The sequence below is a fragment of the Fukomys damarensis genome, unplaced genomic scaffold, assembly GCF_012274545.1.
Source record: "Fukomys damarensis isolate Sample0158 unplaced genomic scaffold, DMR_v1.0_HiC HiC_scaffold_18, whole genome shotgun sequence".
Taxonomy (NCBI): domain Eukaryota; kingdom Metazoa; phylum Chordata; class Mammalia; order Rodentia; family Bathyergidae; genus Fukomys; species Fukomys damarensis.
In genome coordinates this window covers 48,469,680-48,484,760 of record NW_022900930.1, presented here as the reverse complement: position 1 = coordinate 48,484,760, position 15,081 = coordinate 48,469,680, and the positions used below count along the sequence as shown (strand labels likewise).

The following is a 15,081-nucleotide window of genomic DNA, read 5'->3' as shown; positions in this document are numbered from 1 at the left end:
AAAAAAAAAAAAAAAAAGAAAGAAAGTATATTGGGTGACCTGATGGTTTGGTCTTCAGTGTCTAGGCACCAGGGCCACTGTTGACTCAGTGTTTTGAGCAGATGGGGATCTCAGCACGCCACAGTCCTGAGAGGAGGTAGAGGGCTACCTTTGTCCTTCAAGAGTTGACTGATTGTTTTTCCAGGACATTGTCCAGATCTTTCATGATGTAAACATTTTGCTTATAGGCAATGAAATCTCCAGAGCTAAAAGACCGGCTGGAAGAATCTGAGAAGCTAATCCAGGAAATGACTGTGACCTGGGAGGAAAAATTAAGAAAAACGGAAGAGATTGCCCAGGTGTGTTTTCTGAGTGGTCCAGAGGTGGTGTCCCTCTGATTCCTTTTTGATTTATAGATTTGCTGATGACAAATCTCACACCGTGCATAGGAAACCAGATCCAAGAGAATGTGTGTGTTATAAAAATAATTTGAAGGGTAAAGAACGCATAATTGTAATAGTTTGTTATGTAAGAAATAATCAGTGTTTAAATATCAGTTAATACTTTTTAAAAAATGAAATAGCTATTTACACCTTCCTGGTTCTGAATACTTCATTTTTTTTAAAGTGCCTTGTAGACCTAAAAAGAACTTACTAAAATTACAGAATTAATAGTAGTAGATAGTTGGTTATGAACTTTTTCCCTTCATGGCACCTTAAGGGAAAATGAAATACCTAAATCTGGTGGTGACTCATTATTGAAAACCCTGAAACAGAAGGTTGTGAGCTCTTCCGGTGGGAACATTAGCATTAGTTTAAGAACACCAAGTCAAGTTTAGCATAGAGGAAAGGTGTCAAAAAGTCTTTCTTCTTAGAAAAAGACTCTGGTTTCCCTTCTTTGGGGTCCTGTACCCTCTGGTTTAGAAATATGTATGGAGATGCGGAGCTCAGGACCCTGGCTAGCACTCTGTCACGACTGGACAGCTCTTCAGTAGCTGTTTAATTGAAATTTTTTGTTCTTCTGGTTTCTACTCCTCTGCCCTCCTTTGTTGTTCTATAGCTAAGACAGTAAGTGTCCCACCTGTCTGCAGTGACTCATGACAGGAAAGTCAGCACTTGTTGGACAAGCTTCCGTTTGGGGCACTTTGCTAATAAGCACTTATCACTGAAGTATTTTATGGAATCCTCTCTGTAGCCCCACGAGATAGGGACTGTTATTATCCAGTTCAGTTGTTTAGCTATTTATTTATAGCCACCTCTCTGCCTCTTGCCTTTTTCTGAGTTAAAAATCCATGTTTTAGCTGGTCCTCTGACTAGAGAATTCATAGAACTCACAACATCTTTCATTATCCAGTGCATTTCTTCTTTAAATGTGCTGTCCAGAATCATTTTACCTTTCACATGTTGGTACTACTCTTACTTAGTATAAAGTGAATGTCACTTTAGTGTGAACTAGGATTTAATTTGATTTCAAAAGCATTTTCAGTTAGGGATGAACATAATAAATGCACTGGTGCCCAGCACCTGGTTTCATTACAGATCAGCATGTGGCCAGCCTCATTCCATCTGTGTCCCTGCCTCAGGGTCTCTCTTAGTGCCTCGGCCCCAGATTACAGAAGAAAACATGCCTGTGTATAAATCCTTTCTCATTACATATCTTCCTTTATGTTTTTCATGAATTAAAAGTCATTCTAACAGTTCTACGGTCTGGAGCTGAACTGTGCACCCTAAGAGTGAAACACTAACTTCAAAGTGTCACTGTGAAAATGGACACGAGGCAGTCTGATCTAAGTGAGATTACAGTATCGGGGGCTTATCCTGGGCACCTTTTCCTCTTCTGCCCACAGGTCCCAGCTTGGAGGGCTCTGCTGTTTGTTGTTGTTGTTGTTGTTGTTGTTTTGAGAGAAGGTCTTTGCTGTGAAGCTCAGGCTGGCCTTGAACTCACTATATAGTACAGGCTGGCCTTGAACTCAAAGTGATCCTCCTGCCTCAGTCTCCCAAGTGCTGGGAGCTGCAAAGGCTGTGCTGATTTTATCCAACACCTCCTTCAGCACCTCAGCTTCTGAGCCCCTAGGCCTTGGTGCTGTTGAGCTTTTCCTTTCTCTCATTGATATAACTTAGAGGCCAGGGATTTGGCTCATTGGCTTTGCTGCCTGCCTCACTGATGAGACCTGGTCTGTTAAAAAAAATGTATCTTGGGAGTATAGCCACAAAACAGTAAATCTCTGCTGGGCGTGGTGGCGCACGCCTGTAATCCCAGCACGCAGGAGGCTGAGGCAGTAGGATCGCTGTGAGTTTGAGACCAGTCTGGGTTACATAGTGAGTTCCAGGTCAGTCTCAACTACATAGTGAGACCCTGTCTCAAAAAACCAAAAAAAAAAGAATGAAAAATGAGAACTCACTAGTTTACTTGGTTACTATTTGTAATGGGCTTTACTTGTTAAATAAATTTTAATTAGCAAAATAAAACTAGCTAGTTTGGAAAGAACAAAATGCAGTAACTGTAATGCTATATTGAAGATGCTTTATTTGAATAAATAATCTTTCTTTTTTGGTGGTGCTGGGACAGAACCCTGGGCCTCTCTCTTGCAGGGCAAGCATTCTCCCATTGAGCCACCCCCCAACTTCCTGTCCTGAGTAATTATTGGGATCTTTGGGATCTTGCTGCCTCTGAAGCTCAGGAATTAACACTTCTCCACTCTGTTTGCAGGAGCGACAGAAACAGCTGGAGAGCCTTGGGATCTCGCTTCAGTCCTCAGGAATCAAGGTTGGGGATGACAAGTGCTTCCTGGTTAACCTGAATGCCGACCCTGCTCTGAATGAGCTTCTGGTGTACTACTTAAAGGTGAGGCAATGCGCCTGCACAGAACAGTCACTCTCCTTGGGACTTTAAACTCAGGGCACCACGCTCATGCAGAGAACACTTAACACACGGTTTTCATTTGAAGAAGCTGGAGTGTAGAACAGTCTTGGGTTTCTGGGATCAGTTTCCCTTTTTAGTCTTTGGGTGATGACATTCAACCTAGTCATATAAAAATATATTTTGATATGATTTTCTTTTTTTTTTGGTACCAGGGATCGAACTCGGGTCGCCGAGCTTACAAAGCAGGGACCGGAACCACTGAGCTAAACCCCAGCCCCCAGTATTATTTTCAACAACTTCAATAACTTAATGTTGTAGTCAGGGTTTTGCAAGGGAATAAATTTAATACAGGACACATAATTTATAGGCTTATTTCGTAGTGGTTACCCAAAAAGTCAAATACAGAGTATCTAGCCACACTCTAGAGACCCAAAGCATCCATTTAAGGGTCTGGATCCATAGCAGTGTCCTGCACGAGTCCAGCTAAAGCCTTGAGTCCAAGGTACAGTCTTCTATGAGTCCAGCCAGAGGCCTAGGGCTCACAGCAATAACTCCTGCTTGTCCGTATTGAGGGTCTGCCCCAGAAAGACCCAAAGGCCAATGGCAGAAGTCAAAAAACCTGTGCTGGTGGGGTGAAGGGTCTGTGCCACCAGGCTGAGGGCTCCATGCTGGAGCCAGGAAGTGATACTCACGGTGAAGACCAGAGCTCCTCTGACGAGAACAGCAGCCATTCCCAGAGACAGTGAGGCCCCGAGCTCCTCCCGCAAAGCAAACAGCCGAGTTCGTATCAGGAAAACCATCCGCAGCAAGCTTCTCCTAGAACATCAACAGCCCCCATCTTCCCCTTCACTTCTCTTTGTGTGCTGTTGGCAACAATCCTCAGGTGGGTCCTCCGTGCCCAGACCACACTGATTCTGTTCAGCTGGGCATTTCAAGTTGACCATTAGTTAATTCACCACACTTACCTAACATTATCAGTAACTTACACAAGGGAATAATTTTAAAGCTTAAAAGATGACTTTTAAGACCAAATGATTCATTTAGTCATTGGATGAAAATGACTGATTTATATGAAGCTTTTTGTGAGCATTTTTGTTAGCCCATGAGAGAAAGTATTTAAAGATGGTAAAATTCTTAGGAGTACTTACTAGGAAATTTTTGTTTCTGATAACTAAGAAAAAAAAATTGATTTGTTTTCTGTGGGTACTGGAATTCAAACTGAGGACCTTGCACTTGCAAGGCAGGTGCAGTGCCATTGAGCTAAATCCCTGGCCAGGAAAAAAAAGTTTGAATTATTATCTGTAAGAAAAGGAAGAGTAGGTCACTTAAAAACTTGAGAGGGTCAGAATATGGAACAGAAAAGAAAAGATAAATATTGATGTGTTAGCTTTTCATTGTTGTGACAAAATACCGACAAAAGAAAGTTAAAGGAAGAAAGGGTTTTTGGCTCATGGCTTCAGGGATTTGAGTCCATGGTTTAGTTCTCTTGCTTCTAGGTTGGTGGTGAGGCAGAACATTAGGGCAGACAGCACAGAAAAGGTGCAGTTTCATAACCCTTCAGAGGTGCCCCGTGACCTGCTACCTCCAATCGCAGTCCCCTCCTCAAGATTCCACCAAGTGCCCCGGATTTAGCTCAGTGGTTCCAGCATCTACCTTGCGAGTGCAAGGACCTGAGCTTGATCCCCAGTACCACCCCCCAAAAAGACTCCACCACCTGCTGGGGACCAAGTGTTCACTATGTAGACACTTAGGGTGACCTTTCAGATCCATCCCATAACATTGGTATACACGGAAATTTGTAAATCATGGGACATATTAGGAAGACAAGAGAGGACTTTAGAAAGAGCATGAATTCTGAGACACCACATAAATTATGAGTGCTCCAAATTGCCTTTGAAAAATCCAGAGGATAAATTAGTTTTGTCACAGACTTGTATTAGTTTCTTTCCTTCTCATGTAGATGGGATTGACTAATGTAACTAGGAAGATAAAAAGTTGAGCTGATTAAGTTGGAAACAGTTTTAAAAGTAGAGAAGTGTGTGATTTCATTTATAAAAGGCTCATATTGGTTGTTTTCCAACTTTTTATTCGAAGATATCCTTGAATAGTTCCTGTGTCATTTTTGATGATCTCCTACTGTTTTTGTTTTGTTTTAAAAGTTGTTTTGTTTTTGTTTTTTCTCAGTACGAGGTATCAAACTCAGGACCTTGCACTTGCCATGCAGGCACGGCGCCACTGAGCTACCCCCCTGCCTGATAATCGGCCATTGTTAATGAGTATCTTACACCATGCGTGGTTATGTAGTGAGCTAAGTTGTGTCTCTGGCACATGTGTGGTGTGCACATCTCTGGTGCTGCGGTACTGGGGAGGAGGACTGTGTGGTGAGTTCATGGTCAGGGCCTTTGCCCCTTCTCCTCTCTGTCTATAGGTTCTTCCTTTGCAGACACAGGGAAGTTGCTCTGGCTACTGTGCTGGGTTAATGTGAGGATTAGATATGTAAGTCACTATAAAAAAACACTATACTCATATTGATTTTCCACATTCCACTTTTGTTTGATGCTTTGTGGTCCTTTATACAAGTAGTAACTTTGTGTATTAAAAATGATGTATTATTTTGCATCTGAGCAGTCACTGGCAGCTTTTTGAGCTAGCACATAGGGATGGCACCTGACTATGCTGCCCTTTTTGTTTCCCAGAGCTAGAAGTTCTTTTTTTTTTTTTCTTGTATGATGTACTTCAGGTTGGAACACACAGACACATACTCAAGAAAAAACCCTGACTCACAACTATTCCTTAAAAACTTGAACAAAGAAACCATCCAGAGATTTTTGGAGAAGTCAGAACACTTCTGGTCATTTGTGTGGAGGTGTCTGGTTCCATTCCAGACTGTCGTCAGCCCTGTGTGGCCAGTGTCAAAGGCAGTGTCAGTGTCTTGACTGCCCAAGCTAACCCCACGACAAGGCCGAAGTCATGACCACGCACATTCAAACGGGTGATCTCAGTCCAAGAACAGTTCTCACTCCAGTAAAGTGACACCGTGATGTGGGATGGTGGAATTTGGAGACTGCACTGTTTTCTTTCTTTGCTTTGCGCTTCTTGAACCAGTTGAAATGTTGGACAAGTAACTCCAGTGTGATAACCTCACTCCTCCAGACAACTGTAGCCACCCGTTCTGTAAGGGAGTCAGATTAAAACAACCATAGAGTTTCTTCTAATTCCAAGTTGCGTGGTCTCTCTCTCGCTCTTTCAGAACAGAACCTTGACTGTGTGTCTTCAGGAACAACTCCTGCTAACACACCTTAGGGTCCTCATACCCACTTTTACACAGAGATTGAGATCTGTGCCATCCCCGATCAACTTCTCATTTTGCTTACCTTGTACCTTCCCAGCATTAGCTATTCACTGGATCATCTCCTATGAGAAATTTTGTCTTTTCCTCATCAGTATTTGAATTGTGTTACTTAGAGTATAAGACAAAGCTTACTGACTTGAAAAGAGAAACAAGGAGGCCTAGCACACTCCCTAGGTCCTGTCGATATTTCATCATGCACAGGTAAGTTAGAGGTGGCGGTGCATATGGGGAGCCCAGTTCTGACCATGCGGTTTTCTCCATCAAGGATAGCTGAGTTACCTGCCAAAACTGGGCCTAGACGTGAGCAGTTTGAGGTCATAAGAACTTAATCTATAATATGTGTTCTGTGAGGTTAGGGGATGCGAAGAGATTCATAAAATAACCTAAGTTTTTTCAAACCCTTATATGTCAGTAGCTTTTGTCTTGTAGTTGACTCATTTTGATTGAGGTAAGTGATGTCCAACTGAAGAAACCGCGATTTCCAAACCATAGTTTTGGTACATTATCAACACAGGGCTCATTCTCTGAGAGCAGTATGAAACATTTGGAATCAAGATTGTAATAATAGAAAGTATGGATTATGTTATAGACGGGAATATAAAATAGTTTAAAAAGGTATAACAACTGTGTGTTATTTTTTATAAGGAAATGTAACTTATAGACTGAATTTCAAAGTTATTACTCCATTTGCCTTAAATGTCATTCATCTAAGTTAATAGGTTAATGTAAGAGGGTTCAGTGCAGGTGATTTTAGTTTGTGTGTTGTAGAAGGAACTGGTAAATGACAGAGAGATGCAGAGGTGGGTAAAATAAAAAAACGTGTGCTTTGCTAGCAAAGGGTTGTCCTGTATCAAAGGCTGTGGCAAATGACCAACCCTGGGCTGGGTGACAGTCTGTCTTTTTTAGGAGTCTTATAGGCATGACCTCATTTTAGGTGATAAGGCATTCTAGTTCCCACGGTTCTCATCACAAATCATGGTCACAAGTGTTAACCCAAACGTAGCATTCTCTTTCAGGATGTTTATCTTTAGCTATTCCAGCCCACAACACTGGGGGTCAGAGTTAGGAAAGCAGGACTGACGACATTTTTTTCATTTTAAGTTTTTTATTTCAGACTACTTACAGAAGATCTCTCTATCATGGGCACATGTAAATATACAATATCATGAGCAAATCTGATTCTCTCTTAGGAACATACATTGATAGGATCAGCAAATTCCCAGGACATCCAGCTGTGTGGAATGGGAATTCTTCCTGAGCACTGCATTATAGACATCACCTCGGAAGGCCAGGTTATACTGACGCCTCAAAAGGACACCAGGTAATGTACTGGAATTTGTCTGAAGGTCTCAGTAATTTTTAAGAGGGAGAAAATACCCTAGCGGTAGTTGGTGTCACGTAGGACATCCAGCCCGATGCCAAGCCCTTTCTCTTTAACTGTAGAAACTCCTTTCTGCGTTCTCACTCCCATGGCCTCATTTAGGCCTCACCAGATCTTGGTCAGAGCCCCTGGCAACACCCTGTGCTGCTGCGTGGTTCACTCAACACAGCTTGTGGGACTCCTTCATCTTTGGCAGAGTCTCTCACACCCTGCCTGACAGCTCCTGCTCCTGGGCACCCGCCCGCCCTTTGGCCTTCCCACTCTGTTTGCCCTTCAGGCTTCCTGGGTGTCATTGATGTCCTTTGGGAGTTCCCTGTTCACCGACCCTTTCTGATGGCATCCAGGGTCATCTCGCTGAAACTCAGTCTCACAATAGGTCCCTTCCTCACAGCATCTCACCAGGACACCTGACTTTCCTATGTCACTCCTCATTGCTAGTAGTAAACCCAGCCTGTTCGCCATGCTAAGTTCTTGGTAGTCTTTGGTTGGAGGACATGGACAAGAGGTTTTCAAAATTTTAAATTTTTATTTGAAAGGTTGAGTGTTATCTTTGGCAAAAAATGCTGCTGGTTGTTTTCTTCAAAGTGACAGGCGCACTGTCACCTCTTATACTTAGTACTGTAAACATTTTAGGGAAGTCAATGAAGAAGTAAATATTATGAATATTAAAATTCACTGAGGGCACATTTATTTTGAGGACTTATAATCATTTTGTTTCCGCTTATAACTAGACTGTTGTAGTACTGGAAAATTAAAGCAGAGGACAGGGTAATCGTCATTCATGGCTTTCCTCTTCTCTCCATAGAACATTTGTAAATGGGTCTTCTGTCTCCAGTCCAGTACAGCTGTACCACGGGGACAGGATCTTATGGGGAAATAACCATTTCTTCAGGTATGACACTTGTAGCCCTCAGAGGGGAAATGTTTTTGATGGTTATGCTCTGAAATAGGATACATTTTTAAAGTAAATCATAAAAATTATGCATTATTTTGTGTATGTGTGGGAGTAGATGTATGTGTTTGCTATATGCATGTTTTTATATGTTTGTTCACTACATCAGTGTCTGAACTCTAGGAACATAGGGTCAGTATACTCAGGAAAAAATCTTAGTTTAGGTGCATATTTTCTCCTTTTTCCCCCTGGAAGATGAGTATTTAATTTTTTCAACATGCTTAGTATTTATTTGTGTGTATATATACCTGTTTATAGATATACACACATGTATTTTTGCTTAAAAATAATGGTGGTCATCATTTCCTTAGGCATGAAATCAAGTTTGTCTTTCCTTTAGGAATGTTTTCGGCTGCAAGTAACAGCACCCTTGACGGTGATGGCATAAACAAACCAGTGCTTTCTTGGACAGAACAAAGCATCTGAGATAGTTGTTAGTGTTGACTGACCTCTCAGAAGTGTCCTGGCTGTCACCTGCCGGGTCTCACAGTGGCTATGCCCTTCCTGCTGTGTACGTAGCATTCAACTCAAGGGAGAAAGAGAAGTGAAGGGGCAGCACAGCATGGCCGTCCTTTAGCCAGAACCCAGCAATCTTCACTCATATCTGCTTGGCTCGAATTTGTCTCCTAGCTGCCAGGGAGACTGGGAGGGGCACATTTCTACCCGGGGCTACACAGGAACTGTTCTCCAGACAGACTGCTGTCATTGTTGGGAGGGATAGTTAGGTGGGAGACTGTGCAGCGTTAACATCCCGGCATCCTCTTCCAGTCCCTGGCCATTGTACCTCAGCTGTCACACTGACTTCTTGTCACTAATAGAGACCCTTGCTTGTGGGCCAGCCGGTACTGTATTTTGCTTCCAAGGAAAGGGTAAGATGGGTACAAAGTTTGTGGATTGTTTTTCTCCTTTCCAAAATAAATCAAGTATAAATTGCTTGGCTTAGTCTTCAAAACCTTCATGGTTTGGGTTAAGATTTCCAGCTCTGCCACTGAACTTGTGCAGTGCAGAGTCATGTATTATGCTGTTTTACTCCTGAGTGCCCCAGAGACTAGGGGAGTTTCTGTCCCATGTCTCCCGCACTGCTCCCTTTGCCCAGCCCTCTGTGTATTCTGTAAGGCTTAGTGTGGGTGGTTTCTTACTCTGCCCTTCTTTCACCTGAAGGGGCCTCAGCTTTTCTTCCCACCCAGATCTTAACAGTCAGGTGGCCAGTGTCACATTTTCTGTTGTTTGTGGACAGCTGAGTGTTTTACTTCTACAGTATAACGACCCAGAAAACAGCAGTTGCCCTGTATTTATGGCATTCCCTTGGTGTCTGACAAATGTCAGTGTTTGAGAAGTGGAATGACTAATACCCATCTTAAAACAACAACAACTTTTTGTGCACTCTAAGACTCAGTCTGCCTAAAAAGAAGAAGAAAGCAGACCGAGAGGATGAGGAGCAGGATCCCTCCTTGAAGAACGACAGCAGTTCTGAGCAGCTGGATGTGGACGGGGACTCCTCCAGCGAGGTTTCCAGTGAGATCAACTTTAATTTTGAGTATGCGCAGATGGAGGTGACCATGAAAGCATTGGGCAATAACGGTGAGCAAGTCTGTGCACAGTAGCGTCTTGTCAAGGCGATAGTTAAAATGTTAGTGAAAAAAGAGTCTTTACAGTATGGTCTTGGAGCTTTTTTTTTTTTCTTCTCTTTAATGAACTCTGTTCTTTTGTATGTTTGGCTATGGTAATTATTATACTTATAAGAACATTGTTTTTGCCTTCATATATAATCTACTCACTGAGAGTTTGTCCTCGTTGGTAGAATTTCTCAGATTTGAAGCCCCTAGCATATTGCTCTCAGTGTATTTCTGGAGTGTTCATCTCTTGGGCAGTGGGTAGCACATAGAGGAGAGCTACTTTTTGTCTAAGAAAAATAGTGTGGAATGTATCTAGCTGAGACTCTGTGGAAATGCAAGTAATTGGCAGTAAGGGAAGCTGACTAACACATTGTCTTTCATGGTTTTTATTAGAAAGACAGACAATCGAACAGTGTAGAACCGAGTGTGAAGTGTGCTGTACCCTTTGTTCATTACCTTTTCTCCAAAACCATGTTCAGATCCGATGCAGTCAATCCTGAACAGCCTAGAACAGCAACACGAAGAAGAGAAGCGGTCTGCCCTGGAGCGCCAGCGGCTCATGTATGAGCACGAGTTGGAGCAGCTGCGGCGGAGGCTGTCTCCCGAGAAGCAGAATTGCCGCAGCGTGGACAGGTTCTCGCTGCACTCGCCCAGCACCCAGCAGCGCCTGCGCCAGTGGGCGGAGGAGAGGTGGGGGAGCTGCTGTCACCACAGCGACCGCCTGGGGAAGCGGGGAACCCTTTGTCACTGCTTGTAAAAGATTCACACTATAGCCTAGAACCACTTTGCAGTGTTCTTTTCCAGTTTTGAACAAATGGGAATTGCCAGGTTATAACCCTTGCTTTAAAACTGCCCATGTTGGGGGCTGCTCCACTTTCAGTTTATACAGCTTTTGGATTTGAATAAAGAAGTATACTTTTGGTTCTGAAGCTTGGGTAGGTGCATTTTTAAAATTAATTAATTAATTTATTGGGACTGGGGATTGAACTTGGGTCCTTGCGCTTGCAAGGCAGGCCACCGAACTGCTGAGCTAAATCCCCGGCCCTAGGAGCATTTTAACAAAAAAAGGAAGTTCGTTGTCTGGACTGATTAGCTCGGGTAGATAAAGCATGGTGTGCGGTGAGATGCAGATTGCAAGTCTGATCTCTGTGCGGCCTAAGTGGCAGTGCACTGAAATCCTTATTCCTAGGTGCAGCCTGTGCGTCGCTATCCTCTTGTATTCAGAGTCTGGTCTGCAGACAGACGGCATCCCCGTCGGCTGGACATTGATAGAAGTGTAGTTTCCAGTCCCCACTCCAGACTTACTGAGTCAGAATCTGGAGTTTATGCAGACCCCAGGGTCAGGTTTGTGAAGTGCCACTCTGTCTCCAGCCAGCTTGCTACCCAGGTGTGCCCGCGCTTGTGACGGAGCCGATACAAGTGTGTGCATGGTCGGTGCTAGTGATGTGTTTCCGGCATGCAGAAGACACCATTGCAGCTTGGTTTGCAGCATGGCGTTACATGTCATGACTGTAGTTTTCTAAGTGAGCTTGGTGTGTCACCTCCTCCTCACCTCCATTCTGCCTTTTTTTTTTCTTTCAAGAGAAGCGACATTGAATAACAGCCTGATGAGGCTGAGGGAACAAATCGTTAAAGCCAATCTGTTGGTGAGAGAAGCGAGTTACATCGCAGAGGAGCTGGATAAAAGAACCGAATATAAAGTGACCCTTCAGATTCCAGCCTCCAGCCTGGATGCCAATAGGAAGGTGAGGCAGCCGTTCAGTGCCACCACAGAGATGCCCTGGGATGAGGTGTGACCACATCATAGGGGCATAGGAACACACTCTCCGCTTCGCCAGGCCCTGCCAGTTCACCCAGCTGTCTGAATTGTTTTCTGAGAAGTCTGTCCTGGTCTGTCTTCCCAAAGTGGTTTCCCCTTCATCTTGTTAACCACTCCTCAACCCCTTCCCCACCAGTAACATCCACTGATTTACATTGTAAATTTTGTGGTGGTGTCCCACACAGTCCCCTCCTCCTGTCTTTGCAGCGGGGCTCTCTTCTCAGTGAACCTGCAATCCAGGTGAGAAGAAAAGGCAAAGGGAAGCAGATTTGGTCTTTGGAGAAACTGGACAACAGGCTGTTAGACATGAGAGACCTTTACCAGGAGTGGAAGGAGTGTGAGGAAGACACCCCGGTAAGCTGCAGGAGAGCGGGAGACCAGTTGGTTCCTGGGCAGTCAGAGCGTGGAGCCCACCTGCCCATTGCAGGGGAAATTGTTCATTTTCCCAAATTTGTTGTGCTTTTTCTAGGTTAGAAATAGTTTAATCCTCTAAACTATTTAATAAGAGTTTTAACGGGGAGGGGGTACCAGGGATTGAACTTGGGACCTTGCACTTGTGAGGCAGGTGGTGGGACCACTGAGCTAAATCCCTGGCCATTAAGAAGTTTAATTACATACCCATCTGATATCTTTTTTTCCTTTTCCTCGTTCTCTTCTCTGGGTTTCTAGCAGATTCTCCAGTTCCCATTAGGCCTTCTGTTGGCCAGCAGCAGTGTCTGTCCTGTGCTGCTCTGGGGTTCTCTTTAGGACAGAGTTTGGACCTAGTCCTCCTCCCTCTTCCCATTTCCCGACTCACTGAGCCTTTCAGAGGCTAAACCTGCAGTGCATGCTGTTCAAATTGTATATCATGATACCTCAACATTTGCACTATTAGGAACTTTTTTTAAAAAAGAAGTTTTGACCCTAAAGCAGGTGCCATAGATCTTTTTGCTGGTATTTGCTCCTCAATTTGAAGGTTGTTTCATTTGGGTCAGGCATGTGTACTTGTGCATATTTAAAATAGAAAGTTGTGTTATGTATTTTCAATACTGTGGGTTCCATGTACACATGGAGTTATTTACTTAGCTTCTTATTTTGTAAAAATGTTTATTTTTCTAGATTGCCATCAGTAAAATTATCACCAATTGATAGCTAGATATTTTTACTTAAAGATTTCCACATGAAGCAGAAGTGATTAAGGTATTGGGATTATTATTGGGATTTCCCTCTTGTCACCGTCACTGACCTCCATTCTAAATTTGCACGTGTGTGTGTGTGCATGTGTGTGTGTGAGAGAATGGTGAATAATGCAGTGCTGTGCATGAAGAAGAACTTAAATTTAAGCTGGTTATGGTGGTGCACGTCTGTAATCCTAGCACTCGAGAGGCCAAGGCAGGAGGATTGCAGTGAGTTCAAGACCAGCCAGCACTGCAAAACTACAAAGTGAGACCATGTCTCAAAAGAGCTTTATTTTACCATAAGAAATACAGGACTCATCCTGATAAAAGTGAAGTTTAATGACTTAGAGTATATCCAAAAGCAGTAGTTTGATTGCATTTATTTTCTGTGGTTTGTGAAGTTGTATGCCCTGTCTTTCTTTCAGGTAATCCGATCTTATTTCAAGCGTGCTGACCCATTCTACGATGAGCAGGAAAATCATAGTCTCATTGGGGTGGCCAATGTCTTCCTCGAGTCTCTTTTCTATGATGTGAAGTTACAATATGCTGTCCCTATCATCAACCAGAAGGGAGAGGTTGGCTTTCTCTTTGTGCCTCACTTCCTGTGGAGAGCAGTTCTGGGAACAGTTGGGTGGCAGTGGGATGCTGTTACTACTGTTTTTTTTTTTTTAGTAGTAGTGACAAATGATAGTATGTGTGTTATGGGTATCTTGTTTCCATAGGGCTTTATGGTGGTTATTGTCAGTACTTTGAGGGCAGAGTATCAATTAGAAACTAATAACTCAAGAGCTGAGTTTGGTGACGCATGCCTGGAATTCCAGCCCTTGAGAGGCTGAGGCAGGAGGATCCCTATGAGTTCCAAGCCAGCCTGAGATACATAGTGAATTGAAGGCCAGCCTGAACTATTTAATGAGGCCCTATCTCACCCCCTCCCCCAAAAAACTACTCCCTGGCAGTTCAGCTGTAACACAGGAGAGAGAGATCCTGTCAAGGCAAAGGAATCATACCCAGAAACGAGTGTCTCCTCTGCCCCTTTGCTCCAGGTGGCCGGCCGGCTGCATGTGGAGGTGATGCGAATCAGCGGTTCCGTCGGGGAGAGGATTGCGGGAGGTGACGACCCCACAGAGGTCCTCTGTGAGAAGGAGGCCCAGGAGAATAGACTGGTCTGCATGGTGAGTTCCAGGTTCCTTATGTAGTCCAAGTGGGGCTGCTCTTGAGGGCTGTGCTTGTCTTTTTTTGGACACAGGGTCTGGCTGTGTAGTTCAGTTCAGGCTGGCCTTGAACTCATTGAACTCCTGGTGATTGATCCTCCTGCGTCAGCCTCCCAAGTGCTGGGATCACAACTGTGCGTCTCCACACCCAGTGGACCTTGGTTGTCTAGATAATAATTCTTAAATTCTTTTTCAAATTTTGACAATCCCTGTTTCCAAATAAATCTTTGAGTGCTTAGCATTCTGTGGACCATGTCCATGTTGAGTGTCACCAGCCAGATGGCGTGTCCAGTACTGGGGCTACAACATGGGTACAGCCAGGCTCCTCCTGCCTAGTGGCTTCACCCTGCACAGTTGGCACATGGCTGTATGGGACACACAGGGTGGAACAAGACTCCAGTGTTGTGTGACCCAGCCACTCCAGTAAAGCAGTCCCCAGAGGAGAGGCTGCTAATCCAGATAGCAGGGTGGGAGGAAGATTCCTGGGAAGCTGGGGGAGTGGGGGCCGGGTGCCCGCCTGTGCCGAGTCTTTGGAGGGCAGTCATGCGCTTGTTGGGATTCTGCCCATTCAGCGTCTGTGGCACCACCTGCCCCAGTCCTCACAGCAGTGTGTAAGTACCCCTCAGCGGCCAGCACCACCCCTGCTTCCAAAGCTTGGCAGGAAGCAGTTTAAAAGGTTTAATGACAGGAAATCAGCAAGGGACCTGCTTGTGCTATTGAAGCATTTTTTTTTTTTTTTTTTTTTTTTTTTT

At 44.1% G+C, this 15,081-nt stretch overlaps 1 protein-coding gene across 1 annotated transcript in view; it reads left to right on the top strand.

Moving 5' to 3' along the window:
• Kif13b (kinesin family member 13B) overlaps positions 1–15,081 on the top strand; it is a 132,833-nt gene that overhangs the window by 59,711 nt on the left and 58,041 nt on the right. The window contains exons 11-20 of the mRNA XM_010625082.1: positions 228–338; positions 2,689–2,823; positions 7,384–7,514; positions 8,380–8,466; positions 9,917–10,107; positions 10,622–10,832; positions 11,725–11,887; positions 12,169–12,315; positions 13,544–13,693; positions 14,162–14,290. Of these exons, the coding sequence (XP_010623384.1) occupies positions 228–338; positions 2,689–2,823; positions 7,384–7,514; positions 8,380–8,466; positions 9,917–10,107; positions 10,622–10,832; positions 11,725–11,887; positions 12,169–12,315; positions 13,544–13,693; positions 14,162–14,290 (1,455 nt within the window). The remainder of the gene's footprint in view (positions 1–227; positions 339–2,688; positions 2,824–7,383; positions 7,515–8,379; positions 8,467–9,916; positions 10,108–10,621; positions 10,833–11,724; positions 11,888–12,168; positions 12,316–13,543; positions 13,694–14,161; positions 14,291–15,081) is intronic.